We start from the raw sequence: 23,544 nt of genomic DNA on the forward strand, positions 1-23,544 counted from the left end.
TAACAGTGATAAAAATGATCAGAAGTTTTTGGTCGAGTCCGTTAGCAGAAAGCTGGATAGAACAGTCATATTGGTCCTTCCAGCAGCGAGCATTTAAACAGAAAACTTGCGTAAATGTTATGAATGTTTAATGCCTGTCAGTATTATTGAAGTTTTATGACATTTTACATTAATTATTTTAAACCTAAAACCTACGTAATATGTCATGGAGATAAATAATCAAGATTTGATCGAAATGTAACGTGCTGTAATGAAAAAAACATTGAAAATCCTGCTAATACAGGACACAACGCTGTCGCAAAACTGATTCACATGGTGTCAAAATGGTGTGTACAGTCAATAAAGTACACCAGTGCCACAATAATTGATGAATTATTCTATATTATATTGGGGTGGTACGAAATATAAGTTTAAATTGGGATTCCGACATACAAGCAAACACAAGCTTTTGTGAAAAATACATTTAATGGAAAATAACATATGGCAATAGTATTCTAAATGCAATAAAAGTATTGAAAATATAAATGCCAAAACGTTGTGATATCCACCGATATTGACATATGGTATTGAAGTTGAATATGACCCATTCTGACTTTTTTTTTTATAAAAGCATATAATTAAATGAATGTGTAGTTATAATGTGTATCGTACAAAATTAAGTTATTACAAACCCCATTAAAACCAGGTTAATTTCAACACAGCAATTCATTCTCAGGTTAGGAAACTGCAATAACAAATTAATGACACTCTAATATAGTTTCACCACAAAAATTATTTGTAAACATCAGTTGTCACAAAAGTAACATTTAAAAAAGACCATAAAATCAATGTTTACTGTGTTGCATTTACATAAATAATTGAACATCAAAACTACAAGGTAGATACAAACATATACGACTGGTCAATTATTCCTAAATATGTCTAATTTTTGTGTTTACGTTTGAACCAAGCATTTATTTAATGCTGTTTTATTCCTGTTTTATTTACTGGTGCTATATACTTTTCGCAAATAAATGTGTCTTTGAAATAGTGCTTCCTTATTAATCAAATTTATTTTTTAGCAATGGTGGGCCTTTACATGAAACTGGAAAATTGTATAACAAGTAAATATGTGCCTTCAATTTCTAACTAGGCACCTTAAACAAATCACAGTTATGCTATATAAATATAAAATGTTTACATTAATGTACATATGTGTATATACAAAACACAAATTACAATAAAATCTATAATACAGTGTATAACAATAAACTATAACCACTTCTGGGACTTCAGTGCAGTGAAGTGAGCTATTACTTCTATTTACACTTTAATTGGAGACAAACTACCATAACTTACAAGAAATTCGAACCATGGATATGTGATACTACTGAATGTACGAGATATCATTGCATTTATAAACATGATGATGCTATAAAAAACAAAATGGTGCCAATAGTCATAAAAAAGTTCACATAAATCATTGATTATCTTAAGGTAAAAAAATAAAGCCATAAAATGTATTGTGCAGAATTGCATAAAAATATATCTGTATTCTAAAATTATATCTTAAGAGCCAAGTTTCAGGTATACATTATCAATGTTATACTACATACTATAGACGAATAGGCTATCAACTCAAACTGCATTTTTATCAGTAACTCAAAACTCATACCAAAGTCATTAATGGTGAAGACCTCATGGCAATGTTCTTTACAATGAATGGACATATGCTGATACAACAACTGTGACCATCAAAATTCACATATTTATGTGAACTATGAACAAGTATGAAAAATATGGTAACTTGAGATTTTGAAGAACCATTTCAAATGTCTTTACCCAAATGGTCTCTATATAGCTAATGTTTTCTTGCCTCAAGTATCTAAGTTGCTTTGGCTGCAGAGATACTATGAATTTGAAGTTTTCAAATTTTATTGTTGCTGATGGTCGTCAAGCTTTTAAAGAAGCTATGATGTTTATATTGCTATGGTTTCAAAGTTTCTATAGTTCTATGGTAATTATGGATAACAAGTTATCAATACTTTCAAGTCTTTATGTTGCTATAGTGCTGATGTTGCCATGTTTTTTAGTTGCTTTGGTTGCTGTATTTCCATGTTGCTATAGTATCCTCATGCCAATGGTTTTTGTGATTCTATGGCGACTAACTACTATCTCCGCGCAGCCTGCAGTCTGTTGCTGTTCCTACTGGACTTGGTAGGAGTTGCAAACTGGCCTGATCTGGAACAAAAGTGGATCTTTGGTAAAAACAAAGAATATTGGCTCCCTTTTTCTTCATTTTTTGCCAGGTAATGATAATGATCATTGTTACAAAAAATCAATTAAAAACCAAACAATAAATCTTAAATGCAAACATTGAACACTGAAATGAATATATGAAATGTGTCAACAATATTTATCAAAAAGAAGTTTCGAATATGAGAAACATTGCCACGGACATTTGCAGTGAACAACTGACATTAATGGAGGTCTGTCAAATCCATTTAGCGTTGAAATGCTGTATTACTACGTAACAATTGTCATGGTGTGATACAAAATTATGTCCAGGATTTTTACAGCACCATAGATGGTCAATGTAACATTTCAAAACATTAAAAGAAATATACCACACAACAAATTGCATACATGAGCAATGCAGATTATTATCCACTAAACAAGCCATGTCAAAGTATACATGCAATTATGAACAGTGAACACATTTTTGGGGATCAATTGCTTAAGCTTCAGGAGCCCTTTAGTTTGGTACTTGAATTCAAATAAGCCCCATCATACAAAAATGGGTCTTATGCCATATGCACCTCATGTAGCTCCAGACCAGCCTACTCAATCGTGCAGTCAGGTCAGGAGCTTTGCTGTCCTCTATGAAGGCATGCAAGGCTTTGATGTTTTGTTAGGCCATAAGACCATAAGACACTCATATGGCATAAGACCCTTTTTTGCATTATCCAAAATATATATTCTAGACAAGGTGAGTGCTAAACAAACAATTTTTGAGGAATGTTTATGGAAGACATATTAGAATTCTACTCTACTGATGAATCTGTTAAGTCACATAAAGTAAGTCTTCTTCTATTTAACACAGAACACCAACAAGAATAAATATAAAAGAAAATTCTGCGTATGACATTTTAACATGCATTATAATCTTCTAAAAACAGAACATTGAAATTGCAACAAAAAACATTTATCCTCATCATTACAGCACAAACATGAAAATGTAACAATTACTCATGCAGTGAACATTTGAACATGCAATAAGGAATGTTAGTTTAAGTATACCTTGCGAATTACTCAAAAATGCACACCAAAACTGAAAACAATGCAAACCACAAAAACAAACATAATATTTATCTACGAAGATTTGCCTTTGCATAAAATAAATGTTGCTCAAATTTTAATTACAAACTAAAGGTTAAGAGAAAACTGTAAAAATTATGCAGATATGGTATACTTTGAGCTGATAATAGATCCTGCAACCCCCCTGGTACTGTGTTTTAATGAATGTGGCAGACATAAGATTTTGTTTGCCTTTGATGACGCTTCACGCATATGCATAAAGCCCTGTTTTCCCAGAAAAGGCTCATATATCATGAGCCAGCAACATTAGTGTTTTGTTTCCACAAGGTTTTATGATACTTAAATGTCCAAGGGCAAAATAAAAAACAACAAAAATACTTCCTTCCATTAACACTTCTAAGCCGGGAAAGGTTTTGCAGAATCCATCAAGTAGTAAAAAGACTAAACAATTGTTGTGATGTATGAAAAAACAGACATACTGATGGACTTTGGCAAAATTGATTCCTATGTTTAGGTGCAATAGAGGCCATAATAGTGAGCATCACTACACAAGGAATTCACAGCCACTCTTGGTGCTTGTTTTACCTGTCTGCTTTCTTTGGTGATGGCCTTGACCTGCGACTGGCATTGAATGATATCTCAGAATCTTCCCTGCATTCAGAAACAGACTAAGGGTGCAAGATGCTTCTAAAGTGAATCAATCACAAGGGAAACAAATCCTAAAGGGACGTCTTTTATTTTTCAAAATAACATTTTTTTTAAAACCCACGGGGTTTACTAAATACGTCTGCAGATATTGTATAGTAAATTTTTGTTGATAAGCTCTTCTCAAATGAAAAAAGTGTGTTCTTTTCTAAAACAAACATTTATCAATGTATCAATTATTTTATCAAGCTTTTAGAAGATGTACACAAACAAATGAAATATTAATCACACAAGATACAGGATACTATATAAGAGAAGAACAATCAAGAAACAATTTTCCAACAAAAGAATATCACAATTATCTTGTTAGAATGAAAAACAAAGGAACAAAGTGACATTAGAAATAAGATATGAACAAAAACTTGGGAAGTAAAACAATGATTATTTGACAGTTTTTTTACCTCAATGGCATGAATTCTCGTTCTGTGAAATCATGGTCTAGCATAGCCTCCTCTTCAATAGTTCGTTGTCCATTAAATCTGTCCTTCATGGGAGGGGAATACTCAAACTGCAATACAAAACAGTATACATTTTAAATGGTAAATCTTTCAATATTATTTTCCTTTTATTATGCAGTATATTCGTATTCAGTAAAATTTAATAAAAACTTCAATTTAATTCCCCTCCTACTTTTGGAAAGAATTCCCCAACATTTTAACTTCATTAAACTCCAGTAGTATAAAGCAACCTTGACATACTTGTTCATTTTCCCTCCTGACGGCGTCGCTCAGTTCCTGTTTGAGCAGGTTGACATGACGACGACCTTCAGCCATCTCATCTTCCATGGCCTTAATCCGAGACACCAGGTGGTGCTGTGTGTCCACAAACGCTCCAACCAGGTTCTGAAATATTGCAATAGAATAGCTATTTAGACACGAAGTCTTTAAGTCTTTAAGTCCTGCATAATGTTCAACGGAGATATGAGGCAAATCTTGATTAAAGGAAAGAATGATGCTACGTGTCAATGAACAATTTTTCCAGGTTCTCAAATACCAAAAAGAAAATAATAATATTACAATTATCACTGCAGACCGGCAGGATAATGTATGAGATATACTAAATATAGGTTTAAATTACAGTTAAGTCTTCAATAAGGACTTCTTTATCATAAACTGGATTGTAATTAGAATTTTCACTTTTAGTAAATATGTGACTTTATGGGGTTAAATTTGTTACAGAAATAAAACATAGAGATTGAACTGAGCCTGTGATAGCATCACCTTTTAATACAAATTTTGAATATCAGTTTTGGCAGTTTGCATATCTTGGCCTTCAATTATGGAAGTTTTGTTCAAGAGTTTTTGGAATAATTTACATATTTATGGAATAATTTACATATTTATGGAATAATTTACATATTTATGCACCATAAACTTTTGCATTCGCACAGTCTGATCAGAAGATACCCTCCACTTATGAAACCAGGAACCAGTGCATGATTTTATGATGGACAGGAAAGCTCCTAACTAGACTATGCTAATATGAAGGCTAGTTTGGAGATAAGCTGGCCACACATGCCCTTAGACCCATTTTCCATTGATGCCGGTCATACAAATTTATACTCTATAAATATAGTTATTATTTTACTTAAGCCATGTTTTTCATAACTTGTTGGGTGTGGCCTACCTGAGGCAAACTTCAAATTATTATGACAACCTGTTTATGCAGGTTCTGCTGAATTATTATTACTCTTACTTTTGCAAATTTGTTATTTGTGTAGATTCTGTGGAAATAATGACAGTTTAAGGTACCATACACTACCTTAACTGACATGCTGAAGCATAATTTGAACAAATATTTTATGATTCTAAAGAAACGCAAAAAAATGAGACAAGAAACTTAGCACATATTAATCAAACACCTGACTGTACTAATCACAGTTTTCAAACAAATATTAGACCAACATATCAAATTTAGTCTACAAAATAGCTGCATACATTTCCAATTTTGATAAAATATAAATGTCTTTCCATAAATGAATTAAGCAAAACTAGTCCAACCTGTAATTGTGTGCAACGCTTTAAAGGGTACTTTTTATCATTTGATACTGTGTTCTAAAGAAAAGCTGTGCAGCTTTGAAAGGGTCGGCAAACATGCAAGTGAAATCATGGTTTAAAAACACAAGATTTTATATATAATTATTAAATTTTTACATGAAATGCATTATTAGAATTACTCACAGATTTTTTTACATTTCCTGGCATGCATTTAACTGCTTATTTTCACTTAGAAATCAAAAGCTGATCATGTGGCACTTACTTTGGATTGTTTATGCACAAGAGAAATTGTGACCTAATAAACAAAATGGAAATCACTGCATGGTGAGATAGAGTTTTACTACAAGTTTTTAAAATGTTCCTGTATCTTTGGACAAAATAATAGGATGGATGGTTTAGCAACTTAAAAATTTCAAAGGGCCATAACTCTCTAAATAAATCATCTTACCAGAACCCACAAATAACATGCGCATCTCCTCAAGGTAGTTAAGCTTCCTATAAAACTTCATTGAATTCCAGTCAGTAGTTGGGGAGAAATAGCCCGGACAAGAATTGCACTATATGTACAGTTTATAGAAAATTTCAAAGGGCCATAACTCTGTGAAAAATCATCCGACCATAACCGGCTGATAATATGCACATCTCCTGTTAGTAGTGAAGCTTCCCTTAAAGTTTCATTGAATTCCCGTAATAAGTTACTGAGAAATAGCTCGGAAAAGAATTGCACTATATGTACAATGGAAAATTTCAAAGGGCCATAACTCTGTTAAAAATCATCCGACAAGAACCGGCTGATATTATGCACATCTCCTGTTAGTAGTGAAGCTTCCCTTAAAGTTTCATTGAATTCCCGTAATAAGTTGCTGAGAAATAGCTCGGACAAGAATTGCACTATATGAACAATGGAAAATTTCAAAGGGCCATAACTCTGTTAAAAATCATCCGACAAGAACCGGCTGATATTATGCACATCTCCTCTTGGTAGTGAAGCTTTCCATAAAGTTTCATTGAATTCCAGTCATTAGTTGCTGAGAAATTGCCCAGACATGAATTGCACTATATGGACAGTTAATGGAAAATTTCAAAGGGCCATAACTCTGTGAAAAATCATCCGACGAGAACCGGCTGATAATATGCACATCTCCTTTTAGTAGTGAAGCTTCCCATAAAGTTTCATCGAATTCCGGTCATTAGTTGCTGAGAAATAACCCGGACAAGAATTGCACTATATGTACAGTTAATGGAAAATTTCAAAGGGCCATAACACTGTGAAAAATCATCCGACCAGAACCGGCTGATAATATGGACATCTCCTCTTGTTAGTGATAATAAATAAAAGCTTGTCAGATTTTTTTTGATTTTTTTTTAGAGGTCACTGTGACCTTGACCTTTGACCTAGCTAGTGACCCCAAAATGGGTGTGGCTTGTAGCACTAATCAAGGTGCATCTACATATGAAGTTTAAAAGTTGTAGGAGGAAGAAATTTGACTTTAGAGCAAAATGTCAAGGTTTTAGCACGACAGGGACGGCGGACGTCAGATGGCGGATGACACAACGAGCTGGCTATGACAATACCTTGGGTTTTCTCCGAAAACAGCAGAGCTAAAAATGATGTAAAGCAATGAATGTTTACCTGACAGGCTATCAGCTCAGGCCCAGCTTTACCAACATCTTTGGGGATGAACTCTGCATTGAGCAGAAGCTTGGACAGTGAAACATCTCTCCCAGACTTGGTGCCTACATCGTTCTTCACCTGTGAGAGGTAACATATAAATACTTAGAGCAGCAGTGAGAGGTCACCAATTAAAAATTTCATCAAAGGGGAGAGTTAATCAACACATTCATCAACACGACATAGTTGATATTAAGTCAACTTTAAAACAAGATGACCCAGTGTTTGATCTCCACTAAGGAACTGTACCCAAGCAATCCTAAGACATCAAGTACCAAGGAATTTAATTTAAGAGCATCTAAATGCACCATATGATTTCAATGCTATTGAACTAAAGAATATACAGTCCAACCAGCCTAAAGCAGCCAGTCAAGGCAAGTGGTCAAAGTGGTAGCTGAAGGCAATTGGCTGCTTTGTTAATGCAAGTAACCACTAATTAGACGTTTTTAAGTTGATAGTATCATTCTCTTTCAAACACCAAACGCTTAGTCAACTTTCTCTGTACATAAACATCACACAAACATTATTTTCATTCAAACAACCCTAAGCTAAGCACAACTTGTCTTAAATAAGAAAAAAATGTTGTTTAAAATAGATTTTTAAAACAATCAATTATTCTCACTTGTTTACAGACTCAAACAATTTCACACACTTGACTTGTTCCTCTAAAATAAGGTACTTTTCTCACAGTGGACTGCATTTATCATCTCAAAGGCGGATACAGCATTCAGATTTTAACCGCTCAACAGATAATATGTCCTCATAATTGAGTGTCGACAAAACAGATCCATTCGAGTGTTTACTTTTTGAACCTAGAAATGACTGCCTCCTGGGGGGGATCTAGAATGACTGCTTTTTCCTTGTAAAAGCTAAATTCTAGTGACCACAAAATCAGGTTGGACTGTAGGTTTAGATTTTCTCTTATATCAAGAGAAAGAACATTTAAAAACACTGCCTTCTGTAAGGATAGAAATGTCAAGAAGAAAATTTATTATAATAATCAGCAAGAAACCTAAAAAAGATTAAACCCCTAATTAACCCTTGCAGCCTATAAAAGAAAACAGAGGGAAAGGTCTAACCAAAGAATTATGTGACACTACGATATAGTAAACACAGATTTTATTGTTCCAATTTTTTTTACCTTATTCTGGAGCTCAAAGAGTGTCACAAACAATACAACACTGTTGCTAAACATTTGAAACATATATCTACCAGACTTACCCTATTCAAAGCTGATTCCACAGTTTGAATGTATGTAGTCAGAATTTCCTTATCCCTAAAACAAAAATCGGCGCAATTTATTAAAAACTATCATAATTTTCCATAAGTTTGCAAAATAATATGCAAGACACTATTAATTTCACTATGATTAATCCTAAAAAAAAGGAATGATAAATTCCATATTTTTGTAATCAGATGGTTAGCAATCATTTCTTACACAAGTCTACCATTCTCAATAGAAACATCACATGACCTCACATACAACACACATGGAACCTACTTGGCAACAGTTCTCAGTGCCTTCTCCGCGTCCTGTAGGTTATTCTGCAGCGATTCTTTCTCTCCCTCAAGACTTGACAGCTGCTTGTTAACCTGACGTACTGTCTGCTCCTTCCTTCGCAACTCTAGCTTGGTCTCTGCCAGGCCCTGAAATGGAAGGTATATAAGAATATGATAAAGTAATATTGTTCCTCACACATATTTGTCCGCCTTTATCTATATGACCAGTTCAGGTACATAAAATATGATATTGACAATAGAGAATATATGAGCCGCGTCATGGGTCTTTTGCCTTATGCGACCAGCTTGCGCAATCCTGCAGTCTGGTAAGGAGCTACCGTGTCTGCTGTCACACAAGATTTTGTGGTCTCAATAGTGAGAAGAGTAGCTCCTTACCAGACAGTGGATTGTGCAGGATAGTCTGGAGCTACCCTGGCTGAATATTCAATAATACCCACAAGCTAGTCTGGAGCTACCCTTGCTGAAAATTCAATAATACCCAAAGGCTAGTCTGGAGCTACCCTGGCTTAATATTCAATAATACCCAAAGGCTAGTCTGGAGCTACCCTATCTGAATATTCAATAATACCCACAGACTAGTCTGGAGCTACCCTGGCTGAATATTCAATAATACCCACAGACTAGTCTGGAGCTACCCTGGCTGAATATTCAATAATACCCACAGGCTAGTCTGAAGCTACCCTGGCTGAATATTCAATAATACCCACAGGCTAGTCTGGAACTACCCTGGCTGAATATTCAATAATACCCACAGGCTAGTCTGAAGCTATGCTGGCTGAATATTCAATAATACCCACAGGCTAGTCTGGAACTACCCTGGCTGAATATTCAATAATACCCACAGACTAGTCTGGAGCTACCCTGGCTGAATATTCAATAATACCCACAGGCTAGTCTGAAGCTACCCTGGCTGAATATTCAATAATACCCACAGGCTAGTCTGGAACTACCCTGGCTGAATATTCAATAATACCCACAGGCTAGTCTGAAGCTACCCTGGCTGAATATTCAATAATACCCACAGGCTAGTCTGAAGCTATGCTGGCTGAATATTTATTAATACCAATTTTCTCATGACGCTGCACACACGGACCAGTGCATATTTGCTATTCAACTGCTAATGCTAAATATGGAAAGGAAGTGTCAAATATTCACACAATGATGTCACCATCCGCAAACACAGCTAAGTTTAACATTGAGGTTTCGTTAGTTTTATTTTTCTGTTAATTCTGAAAAATAATCATCAGAAATAAATCATTATTTAACATTATCTTGTTTAATCTAACATTTTATATGAAACTTTCTTCAATGTGTATTCTTAATTCAAACTTACTATGAGAATTTTACAACTTTGTCAATATGTCTGCTATTTAAACTGTTGATTATAGCTAGTTAATTCAAAGGATTAAAATTTTACAAAATGGAACAATATAACATATAGAAAACCCCGCTGGGAAAGCAATTGCATAAGTAGCCCAAAACTGGATATGTACCAGAGCCTTCAGCTTCAGTCCATATACAATTTGGGACTGCTTTGTTGGTCACTGCTTTGTAACTCAATATATTAATCCAGTATATTTCCAGTTCCCTCCCTACCTGTATGGCCTCAGTGAGTGTCTGTTCCTTCTCAATGCCCTCAGAGGAGAAGATGTCCATGCGGGAGGACAAATCCTCCATCTGTCGGCTCTGTTCCTGCAGGAGTTGCTGGGCCTGCTCTTCACGCTTCAGTGCATTGTTCAGCTCCATGCACACGCTCTCAAACTTGTCCATTGAAACATACTTGTTACCCTGTAACAAATACTCTCTTATTTTTTATAATCATTTTTGACAGAATTTAAGACAGTATCTTTTCAGACCATCATATCATAGTGATCAGTTAAGTACCCACACTTTTTATGGGGATTCTGGTTTATAACATTGTATAACTGAGTATAAAGTAGGTATGGCAGGGGCTGAGAACTGCCATACTTACATCAGATGTAAGGGGAGAATACAAAACACAGAAGTAATTTCTAAACCAATCTTCAGACAAGTTTTGTGGTGGGGCAATGCATTGTACCTACAATCCTTGGATTTATAAGAGCTCTACCAACTTAGCAAGCCTGTCTGACCTGTGGGGAAATACACTCACACTTGTACAAACAGTAACCAACTGAGCAAGCCAGCCTGGTCTGTGGGGAAATACACTCACACTTGTACATACAGTAACCAACTGAGCAAGTCAGCCTGGCCTGTGGGAAAATACACTCGCACTGGTACATACAGTAACCAACTGAGCAAGCCAGCCTGGTCTGTGGAGAAATACACTCACACTTGTACATACAGTAACCAACTGAGCAAGCCAGCCTGGCCTGTGGGAAAATACACTCCCACTGGTAAATTCACTAACCAATTGAGCAAGCAAGCCTGGTCTGTGGGGAAATACACTCACACTAGTACATACAGTAACCAACTGAGCAAGCCAGACTGGTCTGTGGGGAAATACACTCACACTTGTACATACCGTAACCAACTGTGCGAGCCAGCCTGGTCTGTGGGAAAATACACTCACACTGGTACATACAGTAACCAACTGAGCATGCCAGCCTGGCCTGTGGGAAAATACACTCAAACTTGTACATACAGTAACCAACTGAGCAAGCAAGCCTGGCCTGTGGGAAAATACACTCACACTGGTACATACAGAAACCAGCTGAGCAAGCAAGCTTGGTCTGTGGGGATATACACTCACACTTGTACAAACAGTAACCAACTTAGCAAGCCAGCCTGGCCTGTGGGGAAATACACTCACACTGGTACATACAGTAACCAACTTAGCAAGCCAGCCTGGCCTGTGGGGAAATAAACTCACACTGGTACATACAGTAACCAACTGAGCAAGCAAGCCTGGTCTATGGGAAAATACAATCACACTTGTACATACAGTAACCAACTGAGCAATCAAGCCTGGTCTGTGGGAAAACACACTCACATGTGTACATACAGTAACCAACTGAGCAAGCAAGCCTGGTCTGTGGGGAAATACACTCACACCGGAACATACAGTAACCAACTGAGCAAGCCAGCCTGATGTGTGGGAAAATACACTCACACTGGTACATATAGTAACCAACTGAGCAAGCCAGCCTGGTGTGTGGGAAAATACACTCACACTGGTACATACAGTAACCAATTGAGCAAGCAAGCATGGTCTGTGAAAAAATACACTCACACTTGTACATACAGTAACCAACTGAGCAAGCAAGCCTGGTGTGTGGGGAAATACACTCACACTTGTACATACAGTAACCAACTGAGCAAGCCAGCCTGGTCTGTGGGGAAATACACTCACACTTGTACATACAGTAACTAACTGAGCAAGCCAGCCTGGTCTGTGGAGAAATACACTCACACTGGTAGATACAGTAACCAACTGAGCAAGCCAGCCTGGTCTGTGGAAAAATACACTCACACTGGTACATACAGTAACCAACTGAGCAAGCCAGCCTGGCCTGTGGGGAAATACACTCACACTGGCACATACAGTAACCAACTGAGCAAGCAAGCCTGGCCTGTGGGGAAATACACTCACACTTGTACATACAGTAACCAACTGAGCAAGCCAGCCTGGCCTGTGGGAAAATACACTCACACTGGTACATACAGTAACCAACTGAGCAAGCCAGCCTGGCCTGTGGGGAAATACACTCACGCTGGTACATACAGTTTCTAACTTAGCAAGCCTACCTGGCCTGTGGGGAAATACACTCACACTGGTACATACAGTAACCAACTTAGCAAGCCAGCCTGGCCTGTGGGGAAATACACTTACACTGGTACATACAATAACCAACTTAGCAAGCCTGCCTGGCCTGTGGGGAAATACACTCACACTGGTACATACAGTAACCAACTGAGCAAGACAGCCATGTCTGCAGGAAATACATTGGTACTGGTATATACAATAATATTTGACATACTCCCAACAAGGCAATACAAAGATCAACATGGATCAACAAGCATTTGTTTCCCTGTAAGAATATATGTATATATATTATTAGTAGAACACACAGGCTTGTTTTGCTGTAATTGAAACATTAATTAATTGGTCTCTATCAATAAGTAAAACCAGTGCATTAATAATTATCAACAATGAAAGTATGCAATTACACTGAATAATTATGACTGATACAGACTGAATTGTTTTTATTGAGGACATAACTTTACATAACCAATGTGGTTTCATGTGTCGCTTACCTGTTGAGTGACATATTTATCCGCCCCCCCCCCCCTCACCTGTTGAGTGACAGATATCTCTGCCCCCTCTAAGGTATTTATCTATTGTGTGAAAGCTATCTTCTCCTCACTCACTTGAAGCGTGACAGCTATCTCCGCCCCCTCACGTGTTGTGTAACAGCTATCTCCACCCTCTTCATCTGTTGAGTGACAGCTTTCTCTACCCAACTCACCTGTTGTGTGACAGCTTTCTCTACCCAACTCACCTGTTGTGTGACAGCTTTCTCTACCCAACTCACCTGTTGTGTGACAGCTATCTCTGCCCCACTCACCTGTTGTGTGACAGCTATCTCCGCCCCCTCTGAGAGAAGCTCCTCCTTCTCAGGCCCCAGTCGCTCCAGCTCAGCCTGTAGCCTGCCCACCTCCTGCAATAGGCCACGCCTCTCCACTTCCACACTGTGCAGACGCTGCGTGAACTCCAGAATGTGGCTTTGAAGAGATATCATCAGCTCCTGAAAAAAACACCGTTTCTCTAAAGAATTGCTAACACATTTATGGTTTTTTAATGTTTATTATCACAATTATCATGAATTATTAAAAATTTAATAAAACAGCTATTATAAAATGCCTTTTTAGATCATGTTTAAGACCCTAATTCAAATTGCTTTTATTTTTTATATATTTTCTATTACCAAGCATGTAATTCTAGAAAACCTTAGGGTAGGAATATACCCTACCCCCCCCCCCCCTCTCATTACGGAATTTACGCTGTTAACAAAAACTCATTTTAAACACATCAATAAACTAAGAACCATTTGAAAAGCAATCTCAAACAGGGTAATCAGACAAAAGTAACAGTAATCATACCCCTTATAACAGTGCACAAACCTGTGGAGAAGCTGGCCCCATATCCTCGGCTGTCTTGTCCTTGAGGGCCCTATTGAGCCCCCTTCCCAGCAGTCTCACAAGGGAGTTGCGTTCCCGGAACCCTATGTCTGCCCGTATGGCCACACCCTCATAGTAGCGACCCAGGCGGTCAAAGAGACGCGTGAAGGAGTTACGGGCTGCGTTCACCACAGCACGGGTCTCTACAGACCCCACTGTAGAGTGAAATGGAGTTGAAATGTTTTTTAAGGCTAACTTCAGGCCTAAGAGCCTACCAGAAATTCAGTTCAGTCATTGTCACTGGTAAGTTAAATCATAGTTATGAACATGAAGCATTAATTACACAGAACTACTACTACAGAAATATGAACAATGCCCATGGACTGCTTTGTCTACTGTGTTAGAGTGTATAACTCATGCGTGTGGACCGTTTGGGATGAAAAAAAGTGTGTAAAACATCTACACTTTATAGTGACGACATTAGTTTCAAAATTAGAAAATACTTTGTTCCACAAACGTGTAATGTTTATGCTGTCTGACCCACCGTCCCACAAACCAACTGACACTTTGTAATGTCATTTAAGTGTGACTCAAATATCCCCTATTCATACTTTATTTGCAAGCTTTTTCACATCTCAACTTCACGGTTAATTCTTACTTGAAGTTGTAATTTAAATGCTTCAGAAATGTGGAGGAAGTATGTTTAAACACAAATAACATTTTAACAGACAAACTGGCTTAAAAACCAACACACAGTGTGACTCCTATATATCCCTTGCCTGCAAAGATATAATCATAATCAATGAACAAGGCTGTCATAGAGACAGAAATATCAAAGATACCTTTACCTTGAAGCAGTGACTTTGAGCCATGGTGATTGACTTCTGGTCATCTTTTAAATAACATTAACTATCAGGAATATCCTTCAACAAGAGCACCGCATAACGGGTGCCGCGCTCGACTGTGAAAACTTGTCAGATTAAAAAATAATAATTAGAGGTCACAGTGACCTTGACCTTTGACCTAGTGACCCAAAAATGGGTGTGGCATGTAGAACTCATCAAGGTGCATCTACATATGAAGTTTCAAAGTTGTAGGTGGAAGCACTTTAATTTTAGATGCAATGTTAAGGTTTTAGCACGACATGACACGACCAGCTGGCTATGACAATAGCTCGGGTTTTCTCAGAAAACAGCCTCACTAAAAATTAAGGCTAAGCTATTGACCTTCCAATGTGACCTGGAAATTGAGCAAGCATTAGTGACTCCTGCACTCAGCTCATCATCTCAATGTACCTTACATAACAGCTTATTTTCACAAAAACTCTTTCAAAGGGTATAGGAGTAATTGAGCTGGCACAAAGATGGAGGCCCAATCATTCAACCTTGAATGGAGGCCCAATCATTCAACCTTGAAGTAGCAACTTGATATGAAACTAGCATGACCAACTCAGGGTAAAGGAGTTGTCGAGCAGTCACGAAAATGAAGGGTTAAACTATTGGCAATTAAGTGTGACCTTGACATGGAACTGATGTGATTGATTTATGCCCTGTGTTAATAGTTTCTGTAATCTTAACATTTTAGCCAAGTGTCATGAAAATCCACCAAATAGTATAAGAGATAAGATTCTTGACCTTGAGCCAGCATGAGTGACTCAAGCCTTATTAATTAACATCCTCTCAATGCGTAAATGTTCGAGGTAAGTTTAAAAAAAATCTGTCAAAGGCTATAGAATAAATGGAGCAAGCAATTGAGATGTGTTACAGACTGACTGATGAACGTCCTAACAAATGGATACTATTTGTTTGTATGAATTGACAAAAAGGATTCCTATAAACCCCTTTTTGCTTTGCAGAGGGAATTATTTATGTATTCTCTGTATTTTTTAATTACTGATTATACATATTACACACACAACTGACCACACAAATCCCAAGGAATCCACTTACTTCTGTCTTTGCCCTTCACCTGGTTCATGGTCTCCATGAGTTCGGATGTACTGGAGGTGAGTGTGTGCAGGAGCTCAGGGCTGGTCAGCCAATGGAGGAGGCCCGTCTCACCAGGGGCACTGTGGCCTGGGTAACGGTCTTCGTCTGTGAAAAATGTGTGATTAATGTTGGTCCAAAATGGTCATCAGAGAAGATTACACATTGTTTATTGTGTCCAGAAACTGAATAACTTTGCAATAAGCATTCAAACTTCAGCACTGAAACACCTATGATACAAAAACTAAACCATTTTGTTGAAGTATTTTGTTAGCAAATGAATACCATTTTTTAATTCAGCTTTGGTAGGTGTCTTTTTTTTTATAACAATAATAACTTAAAGATCTTTTATTAGAATAACATGTTTCAAAATCTCAAAGCCAATTCATAATTTTTACTTGTCCATATCCTATCATATATCTAGTTATAGACCCTTTAGGTCAGTACACAATCTAAATGGCCCAGTTGTTCATAAAAGTTACCATGTGTTAAAGCCAACAGTGGTTAATTTTTAATGTACAAAGATTCAACAATGTTTAGTCAATTTATCACTGTCTAAAATCAGCACTAAGTATTAAGTTTACGGTAATAAAGGAAGAACAAGAGATGTGTTTGTCAGAAACACAATGCCCCCTAATGCGCCGCTTTTTTTGACCTTTGACCTTGAAGGATGACCTTGACCTTTCACCAATCAAAATGTGCAGCTCCATGAGATACACATGCATGCCAAATATGAAGTTGCTATGTTTAATATTTCAAAAGTTATTGCAAAACGTTACTGTAGGTTAAATTATTTTTTTTTACCTTTGACCTTCAAGGATGACCTTGACCTTTCACCACTCACAATGTGCAGCTCCATGAGATACACATGCATGCCAAATATGAAGTTGCTATGTTCAATATTTCAAAAGTTATTGCAAAACTTTACTGTAAGGTTAAAGTTTTGGGACAGAATGACAGACAGAAAGACAGACAGGCCAAAAACAATATACCCCCGATCTATCGATCCGGGGACATAAAAATATCTCTTCAAATTTTAACTTCAGTTAATTTTACCAACAGCTAAAATTTGAACAACTTCGTTGAAAATGTATCAGTTATCTGAGAAGCAACTTAGGAATGAGCAATCAACAGTTACCAGTATCTCTAACAGGGCTATCTGAGCAATAGGAATGAGCAATCAACAGTTACCAGTATCTCTAACAGGGCTGTCTGAGCAATAGGAATGAGCAATCAACAGTTACCAGTATCTCTAACAGGGCTGTCTGAGCAATAGGAATGAGCAATCAACAGTTACCAGTATCTCTAACAGGGCTGTCGGAGCTTCCTGTGCAAACCAAGATGTTGTTATGGCCAGTTGCCGAGTCATGGGTTACAAATGTACAGGTGCTTTCACTTCCAATCCTCTTCAATCTGCAAGAAAAAGAAGGGAACATAAGACATGTCTATCAGGACATGATTGAGATTTTCCTGTAACATAACACGTCAACTAGCGTGTGGAAAGTTTGGAATTGAAATGGAGGAATTCTGCTCAAACGAATAAAAAATAACAGCTGTTTATCAAGTAGTATGTTGAAATAGAACCACTTTGGTGAAAAAATATTATATTCACAATCATCTACAATCAATATTACTTTTAAGTAATATTTTTACATTACAGTTACAAACCATTGTGATCAGTTACATATCAAAGACACTATTAAGCAACTTGCACTAACAAATCTGGCAGACCATAATAAAGACTGGGAAATTGGGAAATTATTCCAGACAGAATTTAGTAAAACGCATGACCCTATTTTATAAAAACTCTGAAAATATACAACAAAAGCAAAGAAAAAAATGATAAAATGGTAGGCATTCAAGGGGATTCACCTTAAAGATAAAAGAAACACTAAATATGTTCTTGAGTCCTAAAAACATCAACTTTATCATATCCCTGACCTATTGGCTGCCAATACAGCTATGGCCCCAGTCCTAAACATCAACATAGGACTCCTTTTTGGCAGTGTGCTCTCCCTTTGTTTCCCGTCAGCCTTGTTCATCTCGGACGTCAATGTGTGTACCAGTAGCTCCACCCTCTCCCTACAGACGTCCCAATTATTCAGCTGATCCTCCATAATCCGTCGCTGACACGCCAAGTTGTTTGCTCGGGCACACAATGGGTAGAACGCACCAATCAGGAGTGAGCAGGAGGCCAGTAGGGCTGTGTTCTGCTGGTGGGCGTCGGTCAGTTTGCCCTGCAGGTCTGAGCACTCAGCCTCTAGCCCCTGCTGTACGCTGCCGGTCGTACGGATCTTCTCCCAAGCCTGGTCAGCCACACTCTGGCTTTTCTGCATTGAAGAGCATATAACATATGAGCCTTGCTCTCTGCAAACTGGGCTTGATGCATGAGCCTTAAATGTCATCCCAGATGAGCTTGTGTAGTCCCAACAGGCTTATCAAAGACAAGTCTTTCAGCCTAAACTTGAATTTCACTACATGAGACCTTATTTAAAACAAAATACAGAACAGAACAAATATTTTATGCACTTAAGCATATAACAGCTCATCGTGATCAATACAAAACATTCATACATGCGTGAAAAAATATCGTAAATAAAGATAATACTAAATCACTCGTGATAGTGTTGTGTGTTTATGTGCACACTGAATTGAGTATTCTTACTCAACTATTTATATAAGCAAAAAAAACAACAGAGGAAAAAATCACATTTCATAATCATTACATAATACACTGAAAATGTCAGCAAAAATTGACGTCAACAGATTTAAAAAAAAGTATATTCATTTCATATCAAAAGGTAAACAAGGGCTGTTTGTAAAACATGCATGCCCCCCATATGGGCTGTCCGTTGTAGTGGCAGCCATTGTGTGAATACGTTTTTTGTCACTGTGACCTTGACCTTTGACCTAGTGACCTGAAAATCAATAGGGGTCATCTGCGAGTCACGATCAATGTACCTATGAAGTGTCATGCCCCTAAGCAAAAGCGTTCTTTAGTTATCATCCGAAAATCATTTTACTATTTCGGGTCACCGTGACCTTGACCTTTGACCTTGTGACCTAAAAATCAATAGGGGTCATCTGCGAGTCATGATCAATCTACCTATGAAGTTTCATGATCCTAGGCGTATGCGTTCTTGAGTTATCATCCGAAAACAATTTTACTATTTCGGGTCACCATGACCTTGACCTTTGACCTAGTGACCTCAAAATCAATAGGGGTCATCTGCGAGTCATGATCAATCTACCCATGAAGTTTCATGATCCTAGGCGTATGCGTTCTTGAGTTATCATCCGGAAACCATTTTACTATTTCGGGTCACCGTGACCTTGACCTTTGACCTAGTGACCTCAAAATCAATAGGGGTCATCTGCGAGTCATGATCAATCTACCCATGAAGTTTCATGATCCTAGGCGTATGCTTCTTGAGTTATCATCCAAAAACCATTTTACTATTTCGGGTCACCGTGACCTTGACCTTTGACCTAGTGACCTCAAAATCAATAGGGGTCATCTGCGAGTCATGATCAATGTACCTATGAAGTTTCATGATCCTAGGCCCAAGCGTTCTTGAGTTATCATCTGACAACCACCTTGTGGACGGACCGACAGACCGACCGACCGACATGAGCAAAGCAATATACCCCCTCTTCTTCGAAGGGGGGCATAATAAATAACCATTATAAACGTAAATAAAATAAATACAATACAATAAAAGCTGAAAGTGTTGTCCCTGATTAGCCTCATGTCATAACCTACTCTGGGACAATAATTTACAAACATTAATAAAAAACCAATTTTCCCAGTGCAAGGTGCATGTACAGTAAACAAAGGAAAACTCCTGGCAAGATTTCTCAAAAATGTGTATGGTTTTCAACAAAATAGTGTTTATTTTGGTTGTTTTCACTCACAAATTTTATTCAAAGCCTGTCAAGTTTGAAAACTTAATTGCTATTTTAAGAGCAAGCTTATGGAAATCCTGTCAAAACATAAATCTAGGCTAATGGCATCAGCAGGAGATAAATCCTATTAGCATTAGGATGTTCTGATTTTAGGCAAGTGATCAATTGCCCAACAAATAGAAACAAAAGAAAGGACATGACAGCCGATACCCAAATTAAACAAGAGCACCGCATAACGGGTGCCACGCTCGGCTGCCAGGTGCAGTTTTGAATAAATGAAGGTTGTCAGATTTTTATTTAATTTTTTTATTTAGAGGTCACAGTGACCTTGACCTTTGACCTAGTGACCCAAAAATGGGTGTGGCATGTAGAACTCATCAAGGTGCAGCTACATATGAAGTTTCAAAGTTGTAGGTTGAAGCACTTTGATTTTGAGCCAATGTTCAAAACCTTGACAAAATGTTAAGGTTTTAGCACGGTGCGGACGGCGGACACGACACGACGAGCTGGCTATGATAATACCTCGGGTTTTCTCCGAAAACAGCCGAGCTAAAAAGAGTCAAAGATTTGGAATGATCTATATACAGATAAGCATTTGAGATTACCACTACTACACCAAAAAATCCTCACACTTCGCCTAGAATCATTTAAGAAATATTTAGTGAAAATATTTTAAACAAGAGGACCAAGATGGCCCTAGTTCGCTCACCTGAGAGGAGTCGGTTCATTTAATCTTTACCAAACGTCAAACTTGACCTAGATATTGTCCAGACAAACACCCTGTGCAAGTTTCATCATTATTGAACCGAAACTCTGGCATATGGAGTGTTTTTGTTTTTGTAAGATTTTACCTGGTGACCTATATTTTGAGTTGACCCCCCTTACCAAACATCAAACTTTGCTTACAAAAATAAATATTTTGACCAAGATTCATTAAATCTGAAACAAAATTGTGACCTCTATATATATATAATATAATGAAAATTTGGACAATCTAAGGGCATTAATTATGTTATTTTGCTCATTATCAAACTTGACTAGAGATCTTTCAGCAACTTTCATAAAGAATGCTTGAGAAGTGTGAATGGACAAAGACCAATTCTAAAACCTCACCTAAGCAATCAGGTGAGCTAAAAAGTGTGTTTCACCGATCTGAGCCATTTTCCAACTTGTCCGAGATCAATATAACCAATGTATTGACTAAGTTTCACGATGATTAGGCAAAAAATGAGACTTCTATAGTGTTCGATCACAAGGTTTCTCTCTAGTCACATAAGGAAAACTGCCCCCCCCCCCGGCGGCCATGTGTTTTGACTGATCGGGACCATTTGCGATATATATATATAAAACCAATCATTTCACCAAGTTTCATGATGATTGGGCAAAAAATGTGACTTCTAGAGTGTTCACAAGCTTTTTTTACTATGTAAATATAAGAAAACTGCCCCCCCCCCCGAACCATTTTTTAACTCAACTCTCGTATCAAGGAAACAAATGTTCTGACCAAATTTCAAGAAAATTGGGCCAAAAATGTGACTTCTAGTGTCCACTTGCAGCGTTTTTTTTCCCCAAAGGGGAAAGGTACCTGTACCCCTACAATTGGGAATTTTTCGAGTCGTGAAACTTTCAAATTGGGAAAAAAATGAGTCGCAAAATCAATGAATTGGGAAAAATTCGAGTCGCAAAATTGATGAATTGGGAACCTTTAAAATGCATGTAATCTATCATTAGGGGCTATATTCTGCATCACAAAGCATTTTAAACTCTAGGTTTTGACAGAAAAACTACAGTACGGTTATGATATTTTGACTATCGTATCATGTCATGTGAAAATTGTGTTATTGCCACTTCAGTTAGAATGTGCCCGTCAATTGGAAAAATATCTTCCAGTGATAGGCATAAGCACTGAGGTTGCATAAAAATTAATATTAATAATTTTGTTTTAGCCCTTAAAAGTCTTACAAGCCCTGCAATGTTTCATGTGAGTTAAATTAAAAACTTAAAAACTAAAGAAAAACAACAACAATGGATCTTGTACTGGTTTGACATCTTTTAACAATAGACAGTGAGAATAGTCACACGTAACCAAAATGAGTTTTTAGAGTGGAATGCTTTAACAATAATTTTCAAAGGTAAGTCTTATATTTTGTTTTGATTTTTTTTCAAATCATCAAATAAGATATTAAGATCATCTGCCATTAAATGCTTATGTATATGTTGTAAATAACTATAGGATTTTACACCCATGTCTCATTATTTTTAATTTTATGTTAAACTTTTATTTGTTTATATTCGTATCCGAATAGTTACTGTCCGGATTTGACACTTAAAAAACTATACATAGAAGTAATATGCGGATTTAACTCAATACGGTTACGTTTTTTTTTTAATGTCAACGAAATTAGTGTTGAGAAAGTTTATTGATGTAAGGAAGACTGGTCTTAGCGATGGAATTCTTTCACGGGAAATATCGATCACTCGTCGCAGTTATGTAATCCATTCACATTTTACACAGCGGTTAGAATTGCGCCCCATTTGAAAAGTTTTGTTTACTTTCTACGCAACAATGTCCTACGAAAATAAATGGCCGAAAATGAAAGGCTCGACAATATCAAAAGATATTTCCAGCGAAAATAAAAGGCACTGGCTATTGGGAACGGCACCTAAAATCGTTCGGAACGGTAGATATCGAGATTGGGAAAGGTCCGGTGCTAAAATTGGGAAGCCTCCGGTAGGCTTTGGGAAAGGTACCGTTCCCCGGTACTAGTTGAAGAAGGAAAAAAACGCTGACTTGTTTTCACTATATACATATAGAGAAAAATGCCCCGCCCACTGGCAGCCATGTTTTTCCCCGATCTGGACCATTTTCGAACTCATATCGATATCAATAAAACCAATGTTTTGTCCAACTTTCATGATGATTGGGCAAAAATTGTGACTTCTACAGTGTTTACAAGGTTTCTCTATAGCCAAATAAGGAAAACTGCCCCGCCCACTGGCGGCCATGCTTTTCAACGGACCAGAATCACTTTTGAACTCAACCAACATATCATTAAGACAAACATTTTGACAAATTTACATGAAGATTGAGCATGAAATGTTACTTCTACAGTGTTTACAAGGGTTTTCTTTTTTTTGACCTAGTGACCTAGTTTTTGACCCAGCATGACCCAGTTTCCAACTCCATCGAGATATCATTGGGACCTTCTTCTGACCAAGTTTCGTGAAGATCGGAAAATGTGGCCTCTAGAGTGTGAACAAGGTATCTCTCTAGCCAAATAAGGACAAGAAACCATCGGAGACGGGTGATGCTCCCCAAAGGTTTTTTTGTCACAATATTGCACTATATATTCAGATAAAA

The 23,544-nt window shown here is 37.3% G+C and overlaps 1 protein-coding gene across 2 annotated transcripts in view; it reads right to left on the bottom strand.

Moving 5' to 3' along the window:
• Positions 1-446: 446 nt before the first annotated feature.
• Positions 447-23,544, bottom strand: part of LOC127878204 (coiled-coil domain-containing protein 171-like) — a 62,542-nt gene continuing 39,444 nt past the window's right edge. The window contains exons 20-33 of one of the 2 annotated variants that reach the window (XM_052424693.1): positions 18,219-18,607; positions 17,575-17,690; positions 16,242-16,385; positions 14,296-14,507; positions 13,740-13,919; positions 10,789-10,980; positions 9,173-9,318; positions 8,893-8,947; positions 7,633-7,752; positions 4,701-4,844; positions 4,404-4,510; positions 3,883-3,948; positions 3,280-3,310; positions 447-2,220 (exon numbers count right to left, since the gene is read on the bottom strand). In XM_052424693.1, the coding sequence (XP_052280653.1) occupies positions 3,292-3,310; positions 3,883-3,948; positions 4,404-4,510; positions 4,701-4,844; positions 7,633-7,752; positions 8,893-8,947; positions 9,173-9,318; positions 10,789-10,980; positions 13,740-13,919; positions 14,296-14,507; positions 16,242-16,385; positions 17,575-17,690; positions 18,219-18,607 (1,890 nt within the window). In that variant the 3' untranslated portion in view covers positions 447-2,220; positions 3,280-3,291. The remainder of the gene's footprint in view (positions 2,221-3,279; positions 3,311-3,882; positions 3,949-4,403; positions 4,511-4,700; positions 4,845-7,632; positions 7,753-8,892; positions 8,948-9,172; positions 9,319-10,788; positions 10,981-13,739; positions 13,920-14,295; positions 14,508-16,241; positions 16,386-17,574; positions 17,691-18,218; positions 18,608-23,544) is intronic. The other variant, XM_052424692.1, reaches the window with a different exon arrangement.

This window comes from Dreissena polymorpha, chromosome 4, assembly GCF_020536995.1.
Source record: "Dreissena polymorpha isolate Duluth1 chromosome 4, UMN_Dpol_1.0, whole genome shotgun sequence".
NCBI classification, from domain to species: Eukaryota; Metazoa; Mollusca; class Bivalvia; order Myida; family Dreissenidae; genus Dreissena; species Dreissena polymorpha.